The sequence below is a fragment of the Phascolarctos cinereus genome, unplaced genomic scaffold (assembly GCF_003287225.1).
Source record: "Phascolarctos cinereus isolate Bilbo 61053 unplaced genomic scaffold, phaCin_HiC Scaffold_726;HRSCAF=1367, whole genome shotgun sequence".
In the NCBI taxonomy this organism is placed as follows: Eukaryota; Metazoa; Chordata; class Mammalia; order Diprotodontia; family Phascolarctidae; genus Phascolarctos; species Phascolarctos cinereus.
In genome coordinates this window covers 214255488-214267980 of record NW_027556098.1, presented here as the reverse complement: position 1 = coordinate 214267980, position 12493 = coordinate 214255488, and the positions used below count along the sequence as shown (strand labels likewise).

The 12493-nt window shown below is 37.3% G+C and overlaps 1 protein-coding gene across 2 annotated transcripts in view; it reads left to right on the top strand.

The window, feature by feature from the left end:
• The window catches only part of SCRN3 (secernin 3), a 29630-nt gene that overhangs the window by 11743 nt on the left and 5394 nt on the right, over nucleotides 1-12493 (top strand). Inside the window, exons 5-7 of one of the 2 annotated variants that reach the window (XM_020990999.2) lie at nucleotides 519-731; nucleotides 6855-7017; nucleotides 7370-7550. In XM_020990999.2, the coding sequence (XP_020846658.1) occupies nucleotides 519-731; nucleotides 6855-7017; nucleotides 7370-7550 (557 nt within the window). The remainder of the gene's footprint in view (nucleotides 1-518; nucleotides 732-6854; nucleotides 7018-7369; nucleotides 7551-12493) is intronic. The other variant, XM_078146968.1, reaches the window with a different exon arrangement.

Genomic DNA, 12493 nt, shown 5'->3' with positions numbered 1-12493 from the left:
CCACTGCGCCACTTAGCTAACCTGTAAGATTCTTAAAACACAAGCTTGACCATGCTCCTCCCCTGCTCCAAAAGCTCTCTTAGCTCTTTTCTCTAAGTTCAAATACAAACTGTTCTGTTTAGCATTGAAAACTCTTCACAGCCTGACTGTTCTCCTTCCCTCACTCTTTGGAACTTCTATTATCCTTTTCCATGTCTTTGCATAGGCTGTCTCTCCCTGTCTGGAAGGCATGATATCTCCTCATCGGTTAGCTTGTGCCATCTTCTACCATGAGGCCTTTCATGATGCCCTCAGCTGCTAGTGCCTCACACTGAAAATTCCTTTGTATCTACTCTGTATTTTTTTTATGTATGTGGTGTTTCTTCCTATACAGTATAAGCTCCTTGAGGGCAGGAACCATTCCTTTTATGTCCTTTTATGTCCCTAGTGCCTAGCAAAGTGCACATAGTAGCTGCTTAAGAAAAGCTTGCTGATCTATCTGGCTCTGTATAATTTTTGTTCTTCCTCTTTAATAACAGAGGGAGTTCGTAATATTTCCAATCAACTCTCTATAACAACCAAGATTGACAGAGAGCATCCAAAAATGAGAGAACATGCTAAGGATAAAGGTTGGTGGGATGGTCAAAAGGAATTTAATTTTGCTGCTGTGTATGGCCCTCTTAATAGTTCCTGGATTACTACTTCATCAGGCAGATACTATGAGGGTTGCCAGCTTCTGAACAAACACAAAGGTAATCTTTTTATTTAAATAATACTATTTGAATGAAATTTTGTAAGCTTTTGTATATTCCTATATAGTAATGATAAAATAGGCAGTCATTATGAGGTCTTACACTTACTAATGACTTGATTAAAACTTCATTATTATGTTCTAGGCTAATTGTTGCTTCTGATGTAATAATTTCTGACATGCTGAACTCCAAAATTATGCTAGAAAAATTATCTTTTAGCAAACTGCTAAATGGCAGATATTTTCTTTAAAAAAAAGCCAGTTTCACCAAAAGGAGTCTGTTTTGTTTACATAATAAAAACCATACTTTCTGTGACCAACATGTTGCTTCACTGGCTGAAGCACAAATGGGTTCTGAAAGTCAATCAGAATGCAGCTTTTCATAAGTGAGACAGTCCAGGGCTATAATTTTTTTCACTAGTGCTTATGTGTTAATTAGTATTATGTATGAAATATAGAATATTTTAATGTTCCACAACATTTTCATATTTTCTGCTGTTTTGAAAAGAGATATTATAGCTTTGTTGATATTATCAATAAATGCTTTTCACTTTAGCATAGAAACATTCTATGAACAATTTATTTTATAGAGATTATTTCATAAATATACTACTTAAACAAAATTCATTAATTTTTTCCCATTTGGAAAGTAGGGCTTTTAGATAATGTTTTAAAATGCATTTTCTTAATTACTATGTCTGGTACCTGAGTGCTGTTTCATTTCTACATCACTGGATCTGTTACTGAAATATTGATGATCTCTTTGAAAAAAAAATGGTCACATCTGAAGGAAGAGGGAAAAAATATAGTTAAGTACACTGTACTGAAGAAGAGATTAGTTTTCCCTTTTTTTCTTTTCTGTGACCCCTGTAAATGTGAATGTAAACTGAGATCACCTTTATTTCACTTTATTAAGTTAGTAATCTCTCTAGTGGTGGACTGATGGCTTAGACTTTTCCACAGTATCAACAGATGCCTAAAAAACAGATTACTAGTTAGTTTTCAGTTTTTCTGGAGTAAGATTTGTACATTTTTTTGTTAATGAAAATGTTTTCAAATAATGCCAGCACTTTAATTAGAAAATCAACTCTCAGGTTATCTAGTTTTTTGTTTTGTTTTGTTTGTGTTTTTAGCTCTTCCAGGAATTCTTTTTTTTTTTTGGCTTTTTGGTGAGGCAGCTGGGGTTAAGTAACTTGCCCAGGGTCACACAGAGGTTATCTAGTTTTTAACCTATTCAATGCAGAGAACATTTAGAAAGATTTCAGAATTTGTTTTTCTTTATTGCTCATTTTTTATGAGTTTATACAAGTTTCTAGAAACTTATGCTTGTTTGGAGTTGTTGTGTTAAGGGATTGTGCATTCTTATTTATGACAGTAATTGTTTTTTGGCTTAGCAATTACAGCCATCGGACACTATATAAAAAGGTCATTGTTGAAGTTTGAAAGAAGAGGAGATGTAAAGAATCACAAGTTATTAGGGCAATTAAAGGAGGAAAGAAAAGGGCTTTGAATTCATCATCTGCTTTGTAATATGTTAAAATTAAATTGTTTAATTACAAGTTAATTGGAAAGTGAATTTCTTTTAAATTCATAGGTAGCTGTAATAAAAAAAAGGTGGCACCTAAATTTTTTATTTTTCTATGTGAAAAGGGCAATCTGTTTAGCTTACTGTGAATCCTCAAAAGAGGGAAGGCCTTTTTCCTCACACTAACATTTAATTTTCTTCTATTCATTGTAACTTTTCTTTAGATTTCTGTAGACCAACACTGCTATGTCTCTCTTCCAACTGTTCTTCATGGTAGCTATTAACTGTGCTGCACGTATATCCAAATTGCAAATACATTCACTCATGCATTTGAAATAACTAGTTTAAATTGCAATGAAATTGCACCCCTGTGTTTTTTATTCATTTTACTGAGCCCTACCACCACAGTCTTACTACTTATTCAATGGTTGCTAGTGGATTACTTGTAGCTGTCCTACTCTTGTGATCATGTAAATCCTTCTTTTATTTCGAGAATTGTAGGTTTTGAACAGAGGAGACATTTTCATAATACCTGTATTATAGCGGTCTTATGTTTCTGTCACTGTTTTCGTTATAAATCCTTATTTTCAGGAATTTAGATCTCAACCATTTTAAAATCACACGAGGTGTTCCTGTTATCTGTCTGATTCATAGGTTTTGTTTGGTGTTTTTGGTAGTTTTTTGGCCTTTTTCTTTCAAAAAAATATTAAGAGCTGCTTTTAGATGCTGCCCTATCTTTTTTTTGCTTTTTGTTCTTAATTTATTAAAAACTGAATATAGAAAGATCATTTCTCTTGTAACAGGGTCATTTATAGAAAACAATTAGCTATTTTCTCTGCATTTTAAAGCCACTGATGGCTTACTGTATACATATTTAATGAAATGTAAGAAAAATAACTTGGCATAGAAAGGAAGAGGTCGTAGGAACTTCAAATTCTTTAAATTTACTTATTTGATTATATATGTAGGGGATTACCTCAATTTAAAGGTAGAGATTTTATAGTGGAAAAACACTGACAGAAACATTGCTATGATAGAGTTATTTGGAAAATGTATTAAATATGTAAGACTAGCTGGCCTTTACTCCATCATCAAGGGTTGTCCATACCCTTGATCTTTCCAACACCTGCAAGTGTTGCACATCTATGTTGATGACCTCTGAAATTCCTTTATCTGATCATAAACTTTTGTCATTCCCCCCTCTCCCTCTTGATCCCAAACCTTGCTTTTCATCCTCACTTTGACATCCTATCCCTCCACCCCCTTCTTTCCCAGGCCATCACCTCTGCACGGGCTATACTTTCTTTCCTTCCCCATTGTGACCTCTTGATGAACCAGTTCAACTTTATACTGTCATCTTCTCTGAAAGCCCTTGCCCCTTTATCCTGTTGAAAATCTTGCCTTGCCAAGTTGTCAGCCTTGGATTACCGCCCCCCCCCCAACTTTGTTTCTACATACACATTGTTGAACAAAGCTGGAGAAAATCATGAAACTCTTGACTGCAGCCACTACTAGTTTATGTTACATAATCTTAACTGGCCCTCATTGGGGCAAAACGTTCCTTTTACATCTCTCTAATTGATTCACTATTCCACTCATTACAGTGGCTTTTCTAAGCCTTTTCTTCCCCCTTTAAACCTCCTAGAGTTCTTCTTACCCTCACCCTCTCTGCTGAGAACCTTGCCTCATATTTCACTGAAAAAATTAAGACTGTTCAGTAGGATCTTCCTCTGCTCCTATCCTCATCACCCATCCCCCAGATGCCCTCTGCTGTTACCTCCTCCTTCACTTGTTTCATTTGAAGACATAGCCCTTCTCTTTGCCAAGGTAAACCCCTCTACTTGCGTGTGAGCCCATTCCATCCTGTCTTCCCCAGAAGATTGCCCCTCTATCATCCCTACTCTCTAATTAGTTTTCAATCCCTTCCTATCTACTGGCTGCATTTTTACTGCCTGCAAATAAGCCCATGTCTCTCTCTTCCATTCTCAAGAAACCCTCACTTGATCCATCCACCCCTGCTAACTCTTCTCCTATATCTTTCTTCCCCCTTGGTGGCTAAACTCCTTGAGAAGGCTGTCTACAAGAGATACCTCCAATTCCTTTCCTCTCTCTTATTTCCTCTGCAGTCTAGCTTCTGACCTCATTGTTCAACCCAAACTGCTCTCTCCAAAGTTACCAACGATTCATTAATTGCTAAATCTAATGACCTTTTCTCAATCCTCTTCCTTTTGACCTCTCTGCAGCCTTTGACACTATTGATCATTCTCTTCTCCTTGATTCTCTTTTCTCTGGAATTTTGTGGTGCTCCTTTCTTCCAGTTCTCCTCCTACCTCTCTGATCACTTTTCTATCTCCTTACTGCATCTTCATCTGTGTCATGATCACTAACTGTAGGATCTTCCCAAGGCTGTCCTGGACCCTCATCTCCCTCTGAACTATTTCACCTGGTGATCTCATCAACTCTCACGGTTTCATTTATCATCTTTATGTAAATGATTCTCAAATCCACTTCTCCATTCCTAACCTCCCTTGGATTTCTGACTGTTTATTAGGCCTGGTATTCCATAGATATCCTAAACCTAACCTATCCAAAACTGAACTCATTTTCTCCTCTAAAATATCCCACCCTTATGATCTTGCCTATTAATGTGAAAGGTACCACCATCTTCCCAGTCACCCAGGCTTGTAACCTAGGTATCATCCTTTACTCTTCATACTCCGTGTCCACTCAGTGGTCAGATCCTGTCATCTTCACCTTGTTAACACCCCTGGCATACTCCCCCTTCTTTCCTGTCACACTGAAACCACCTTGGTGCAGATCTTCATCCCTTTAAGACCATTGCAATCATCTGTTGGTTGGTCTCCTGCCTCAGATCTCTTCCCCATTCTGATCCATCCTTGACTCAGCTATTAAGTTGATTTTCAGGAAGTGCAAATCTGATCACTTTGTCTCTATAATCAATAAACACCATTGGCTGCTTATTATCTTCAGGATCAAATATAAAATCCTGTTTGTGTTTTAAAGTCCTTCATAACCTTCATAACCACCCTTCCAATCTTATTACACCTTATTCTTTCTGTTTCCCCACCATGTATTCTGTGATCCAATGACACTAGAAGCTCTGGATTCAAATCCTGTCTTAGACACTTCTTAGCTACTTCACCCTGGCAGATCACTTAATCTGTATCAGCCTCAGTTTTCTCATCTGCAAAGTAGAATAATAAGAGCACCTCCCTCTCAGGGCCATGGTGAGGGTTAGAAGAGATACTTTCTGTAAAGGACTTTGCAGAGTTTTAAAGTGCTTATATAAATGTCAGTTATTCTTTTTTAAAAATTTTTTATTAATTTATTTTGATTTATCAACAATCACTTCTATAAGCTTTTGAGTTTTAAATTTTTACTCCCTCCCCAAGACAGCGCACAATCTGATATAGGCTGTACATATACATTCCTATTTAACACATTTTCATAGTGATGTTGTAAGGAAGAATTAGAACCAATAGGCAGAACCACCAGAAAGAGGAAACAAAACAAAACAGAAGAAAAAAAATAGCAAATAGTATGCTTCGATTTGCATTCAAACTCCATAGTTCTTTCTTTGGATGTGGATAGCATTTTCCATCATAAGGCCTTTGGAGATGTCTTAGATCCTTGCATTGCTGAGAATGGCTAAGTCTATCAATGTTAGTCATCGCACAACGTGACTATTACTGTTTATAACGTTCTCCTGGTTCTGCTCACTTCACTCAGTATCTTTTCTTTTTTTTTTTTTTCTAGACAGTGGGGTTAAGTGACTTGCCCAGGGTTACACAGCTAGTAAGTGTTATGTGTCTGAGGCCGGATTTGAACTCAGGTCCTCCTGAATCCAGGGCTGATGCTCTATCCACTGCACCACCTAGCTGCCCCTATTCTTTTTCTTCATAATAGCAATCATGCTGTAGTTATCGCAGACATGGACTTAACATTTCCCAGTTTGGTGAAGGAAGAGACTTTTGTGATGTAACAGTCTCCATGCTTAAATGTAGTATTCTTTTATTACTTGCCTCCCATTGGAAAATAACTAAGTAGTAATATTAAAATCATTGTTACTGAAATAACTTTCTTCATAGTTGATGTGGGAAATAGGATTGGTTGCATGTGTTTTGCATTGTTCCCTTTTTGCTTTTTATTTCTTTGGGAGTTCTGTCTTAGCTATAATAATTTATGTAGCTAATGTTCTCTTAAATTTATTCCTAGTTGGTGATAAGCCTGAGTTTAATGTAGTTGATTTGATAACAAGGCTTATATTTTGTTAGTGTCTTAGGTGATGTTTATCCTAAGACCAATATTTCATATTATTCATGATGAGCAGAGAAAACATCTTCTATGTAAGAGGGCATTCTCTAAGCAAAAGTGTTTGAGTGTGTGACAAGTTAACTACAGATATAATTCTAACAGGTTTTTGTTGTAGCTTCTATTCTGGTAGGAGGACTTAGGGGAAATGAGTCTTACTTATACAGGTCTGTAAAGTAAATTGCGGTAATGCCAAACTGCACAAATTGGAGTTCGTATTTGTTAGCATAGTTGCATAACTAATTTGATTTTCAAATTTTTCAATAGGAAATATGACTTTTGAAACAATGATGGAAATTCTCCGAGATAAAGAAAGTGGCATTAATATGGAGGGAGAGTTTCAGACTACTGGCAGCATGGTTTCTGTTTTGCCTTCAGATCCCAGCCTTCCATGCATTCATTTCTTTACAGGAACCCCTAATCCTGAAAGGTGAAGTAAGAGATGAATGATAAGTGGGTAGGGAAAAGAAGCTTAACATTTATTTAAATTAATACCATTTTAATTTTAATGAGATAACTAATTTTTAAAAGGTTTAAAATAAAGGATATATCTTCTTGTAAATATTTAGTGTCTCACTTCTGTAATTGCCAATAGTGAATCCTTTGTTTCTATAAGAAGAGAATGTTAATATGTTTTAATATATTTCAGTTACTTAAGTTAAACATAGCTTTATTAATGGAAACTTTCCTAGAGGGAGTAATGGAAGAAAATGAGTGTATTAAATATTCTCTATATTTTGATTGCCCCAACAGTAATAAAGACTGTTCTTTTTTGCTTCTAGATCTGTTTTTAAACCATTCATATTTGTATCAAATATGACTCAGTTACTAGAAACTAACTCACCAACATTTGGACATGAAGATCCAGTTAAAAAGAAGCCACGTTTTCAGAGTAAACCTGACAGAAGACATGCTCTTTATCGCAAACATGAACAGGCAATTGAAATAATAGAGTCTAATGAGGTATGAAAATTCAATTTAACTGAACAAACATTTATTAAATGTCCATTATGTGGAAAACCTGCAATAGGTCTAGGCGTGGTTGTGGTGAGATACAAAGTTTATATGAGCCAAAAGATCTGCCTTAATAGAGCTTACAGTTTGTTTCAGGGTCATCAAGAGTCAATTAACCTGTGTTTCATCCACAGTCACCAGTTTGAGTTTCAACTTCTTGAAAGAAAGAGTTTGGTGAAATCACATATGTCCATTTTCTAATATGTATTTGAGGAAAATGGGATATTTGTGACATCCTTTTAGGATATACCTCTTACTTAAAGTCATATCTCAGTGTAAAAGTCATTGAAAGGCAGATATTTCAGTCTATTATCTAGTATCCCTTGTTGTCACATTAAAAGGTAATATTGGGCAGGATGGATTATCATTCTAATGTGACATTTATTTTCTTTTTCTGAATATATGAACATTCCAGCATGTCATTTATGTTCTTTGTGTTTCTTTCTGACATAGCATTTATTTTTAAACTAGCAAATAGTGGTGATAAGAATTGGACTGCACAGTGTCTTATACTTGGGTTCAAAAATCAGCTTCACAAATAAAAGTTGCAGGAAGTATGGCTGGACAGCAATTAGTCTGAAAGAGATTTTAGGGATTTAGAGTTAGGGTTAATAAGGATTTTAACAGTGTAGTATGGCAACCAAAAAGGCTTCATGAGTTTCAAAGTGTCATGAGAGAGGTAGCGTCCAGGAATAGGTAGGTAAAAGTTCCTCTGTATGATGCCCTGCTCAGAGGGCATGTGGAGGTTTGCATTTAGTTAGGGGCCCCACATTTTAGAAGGACATTGATAGGCTTTAACGTATCCAGTGGAAGGCAACCAAGGTGGTAACGTTATGCCATAAGAGGTTTGTTGGAAGGAAATGAAGATGTTTGTCTTGGAGAAAAGAAGACTTATGGGGTCATGATTGTTCTCTTAAAGCATATAAAGAGACTCATGGTGAAGGGGATTAACTTTATTCTGCTTGGCCCCAGAAGGTGTAATGAAGATCATTGTATAGAGAAGTTGGGGCTTATGTTAGGAAAAAATTCCTACCACAGTTAGCTTTCTCCTAAAGGAATGAGATGCCACACACATGGTGATAGGTACCTCATGAGTCTTTAAGCAAAAACCTTATGAGTACTTGGTGGGTTCATTGTAGATAGGATTCTCACTCAAGTAAAGGTTAGACTAGATAGTTTTTGAGATCCCCTTCAAAATGTTAGGATTCTGTGAAAACAGGTTGGTCAGTTCAGTGGGGAAAAAAATTCAGAAACCAGTTTTGTTCAGAAAAGTTGATTTATAATTATGTGTTGACTCTGCCTATTTTTCTTTATCACTAGTTCCTCTTTCTCCTATTTTAATTAAAATTTGAAAATTTCTTTCTAGAATCACAGAATTTCAGAGTTGGACAGGACTTTAGAATCCCTTTAGACTAACCTATACTCAAACCAGAATTCATTCTATAAAACACCTAACAAGTGGTCACTCAGCCTTTGCTTGAGGAGAAAGCCACCATTCTCAGGGCATTTCAACTATTTTTAGATAGCTGTAATTATTAGGAATTTTTCCATCGATTGCTTCAAGTTCTGTTCTCTGGAACCAAGCAGAAGGTTAATCCCCCTTCCACCTGGTGGCTTTTCAAATAATTGATCACAGCTGTCATCTTCCACTGAAGTCGTCTCTTCTCCAGGCTAAACAGTCCATTCCTTTATTTGATTCTCACATGGCATGAGTTCCAAGGTCCATTGTGGATGCTTTCTAGCTTATCGGTATCCTCTTAAAAATATGGCACCCAGAACTGAATTTAGTATCCCAGAAGAAGTCTGAAATATTGCAGAACTGGGATGGAAATTTATTGAAACAATTTTAGTGTATGAGGCAAAATTTAGAATTATATCACTTGCAGGTGATCAATTTTGTATTTATTTTTTTTTCTTTGATTTTGTTTTTATTTTTTTTTCACTTCCACAAGTTTTTGAGTTCCAAATTTCTCGCCCCTCCCCCCACCCCAAGATGGCATGCATTCTGAATACCCCTTCCCCTGGTCTGCCTTCTCTTCTATCTCTCCCCCCTCCCTTCTCTTATCCCCTTCTCCTTCTATTTTCCTGTAGAGCAGGATAGACTTCTGTACCCCCATTTCTTGTATTTCTTATTTCCCAGTTGCATGTGAAAACATTTTTTTAAAAAAACATGTGTTTTTAAAACTTTGAGTTCCAAATTTTCTCCCTTCCTCCCTCCCCACCCACCCTCATTGAAAAGGCAAGCAACTCAATATAGGTTGTACATGTTCAGTTATGCAAAACACTTCCTTAGTAGACATGTTGTGAAAAACTAACTCTATTTCCCTTAATCCTATCCTGCCCTCCATTATTTATTCTTTCTTTTGACCCTGTCCCTCCTCAGAAGTATTTACTTCTGATTACCCCTTTCCCAATCTGCCCTCCTCTCTATCACCCCCCTGCTCTCTTGCCCCTTCTCCCCCTATTTTCCTGTAGGGTAAGACAGATTTCCATACCCAATTGAATGTGTATGTTATTCTCTCCTTAAGCCAAATCCTATGAGAATAAGATTCCCTCATTCCCTCTCACCTTCCCATTTCCCCTCCACTGTGAGAGACTTTTCTTTTCTGTTTTTTTTTGTGAGATAATTTACCCCATTCTACCTCTCCCTTTCTTCTCCGAGTATCATCCTCTCTCATCCCTTAATTTTATTCTCCAGATATGACCCCTTAATCTTCAACTCACCCTGTGCCCTCTATCTATATATACATACATACATACAATTTTTTTCCTTCAACTACCCTAATACTGACAAAGTTCTCATGAGTTACAAATATCATCTTTCCATGCAGGAATGTAAACAGTTCAATCTTAATAAGTCTCTTATGATTTCTCTTTCCTGTTTACCTCTTCATGTTCCACTGGAGTCCTGTATTTGAAAGTCAATTCTTCTGTTTAGCTCTGGTCTTTTCATCAGAATGCTTGAAAGTCCTCTATTTCACTGAATGACCATTTTTTCCCCTGAAGGATTATACTCAGTTTTGCTGGGTAGGTGATTCTTGGTTGTAATCCTATCTCCTTTGCCCTCCGGAATATTATATTCCATGCCCTGTGGTCCTTTAATGTAGAAGCTGCTAAATCTTGTGTTATCCTGATTGTGTTTCCACAGTACTTGAATTGTTTCCTTCTGGCAGCTTGTAATATTTTCTCCTTGACCTGGGAACTCTGGAATTTGGCTACAATATTCCTAGGAGTTTTCTTTGGGGATCTCTTTCAGGAGGAGATCTGTGGATTCTTTCAATTTCTATTTTGCCCTCTGGTTCTAATATATCAGGGCAGTTTTCCTTGATAATTTCTTGAAAGATGATGTCTAGGCTCTTTTTTTGATCATGGCTTTCAGATAGTCCAATAATTTTTAAATTCTCTCTCCTGGATCTATTTTCCAGGTCAGTTGTTTTTCCAATGAGATATTTCACATTGTTTTCTAATTTTTCATTCTTTTGGATTTGTTTTACAGTGTCTTGATTTCTCATAAAGTCACTATGCTTCCAATTGCTCTATTCTAATTTTTAAGGAAGTATTTTCTTCAGTAATCTTTTGGACTTCCTTTTCCATTTGGCCAATTTTTCTTTTTAGGGCATTTTTTCCTCATTGGCTTTTTGGACCTCTTTTGCCATTTGGGTTAGGCTGTTTTTTAAGGTGTTATTTTCTTCAGTATTTTTTTGGGTCTCCTTTAGCAAGCTGTTGACTTGTTTTTCATGATTTTCTTGCATCACTCTCATTTCTCTTCCCAGTTTTTCCTCTACTTCCCTTACTTGCTTCTCAAAATCCCTTTTGAGCTCTTCCAAGGCCTGGGACTGATTCCTATTTTTCTTGGAGGCTTTGGATGTAGGAGCTTTGATTTTTGTTTCTTCTTCTGGTTGTATATTTTGATCTTCTTTTTCACCAAAGTAAGATAATATAGTCTGACTCTTTTTGCACTGCTTGCTCATGATCCCAGCCAATTACTTGAGTTTTAAACTCTTTGTTAAGGTAAGAGTCTGCTTCCAATGTGGAGAGTGTACTGTCCCAAGCTTCAGGGGTTTGTGTAGCTGTTTTCAGAGATACTTGTAGGGACCTGTAAATTTTCAGTTCTAAGGTGGTATGATAAGGGAGGTGTTTACTCCTTTCCTGGCCTGTGACCACAAGTATTCCTTTCTGTCCTAACTGTGAGGAGGGGTTCCTCTCCACAGCCACTACAAGCTCCACCAGCCAGCCTCCTCCTCCCAGCACCGCCCAGAACTGTGACCCAGATCCACACACGGGCAAAGCAAGAGATTCCTGCCTCAGCACTGGCAAACAGATCCCTGCAGTCCCTCTCTGATCAGCCACTGGATTCCCCCTCAGTCTGTGGGCCGGAAGCTCAGGAAGCAGCTGCCCCCCCCCCCGGCCACGCTCTTGGGGAATGGAGCTGAAACCCCACCTTCCTCTCTGACCACCGACAGAAACAGACTTTTCCCACTGACCTTCTAAGTTGTCTTTGGCATTGGTGGATTGAGGAGTCTGGAAATCTCCACAGCTGCCCGCAATTCAGTCCTCTGAGGCCTGCTACAGGTTTGCTGTGGCCTGTGTGTCCATGCTGCACTGCACTGCACTCCCAGCCCAGCACGATACACCTTTCTGATCAATCATCCAGGTTGTCTTGGGCTGGAAATTTGTTTCACTCTGTCTTTTTGTGGGTTCTGCTGCTTCAGAATTTGTTTAGAGCCATTTTTTATGAGTATTTGGAGAGGTTTGGGGGAGAGCTCAAGCAAGTCACTGCTTTCACTCCCTGTATTTAATTTATATACATTCTTCGGAAGTATTTAAAGGTACAGAAGCATAGGAGTTCCACTCCAAGGGTAGTCTTTGTAGACATTTAAAAGAGTTTACTG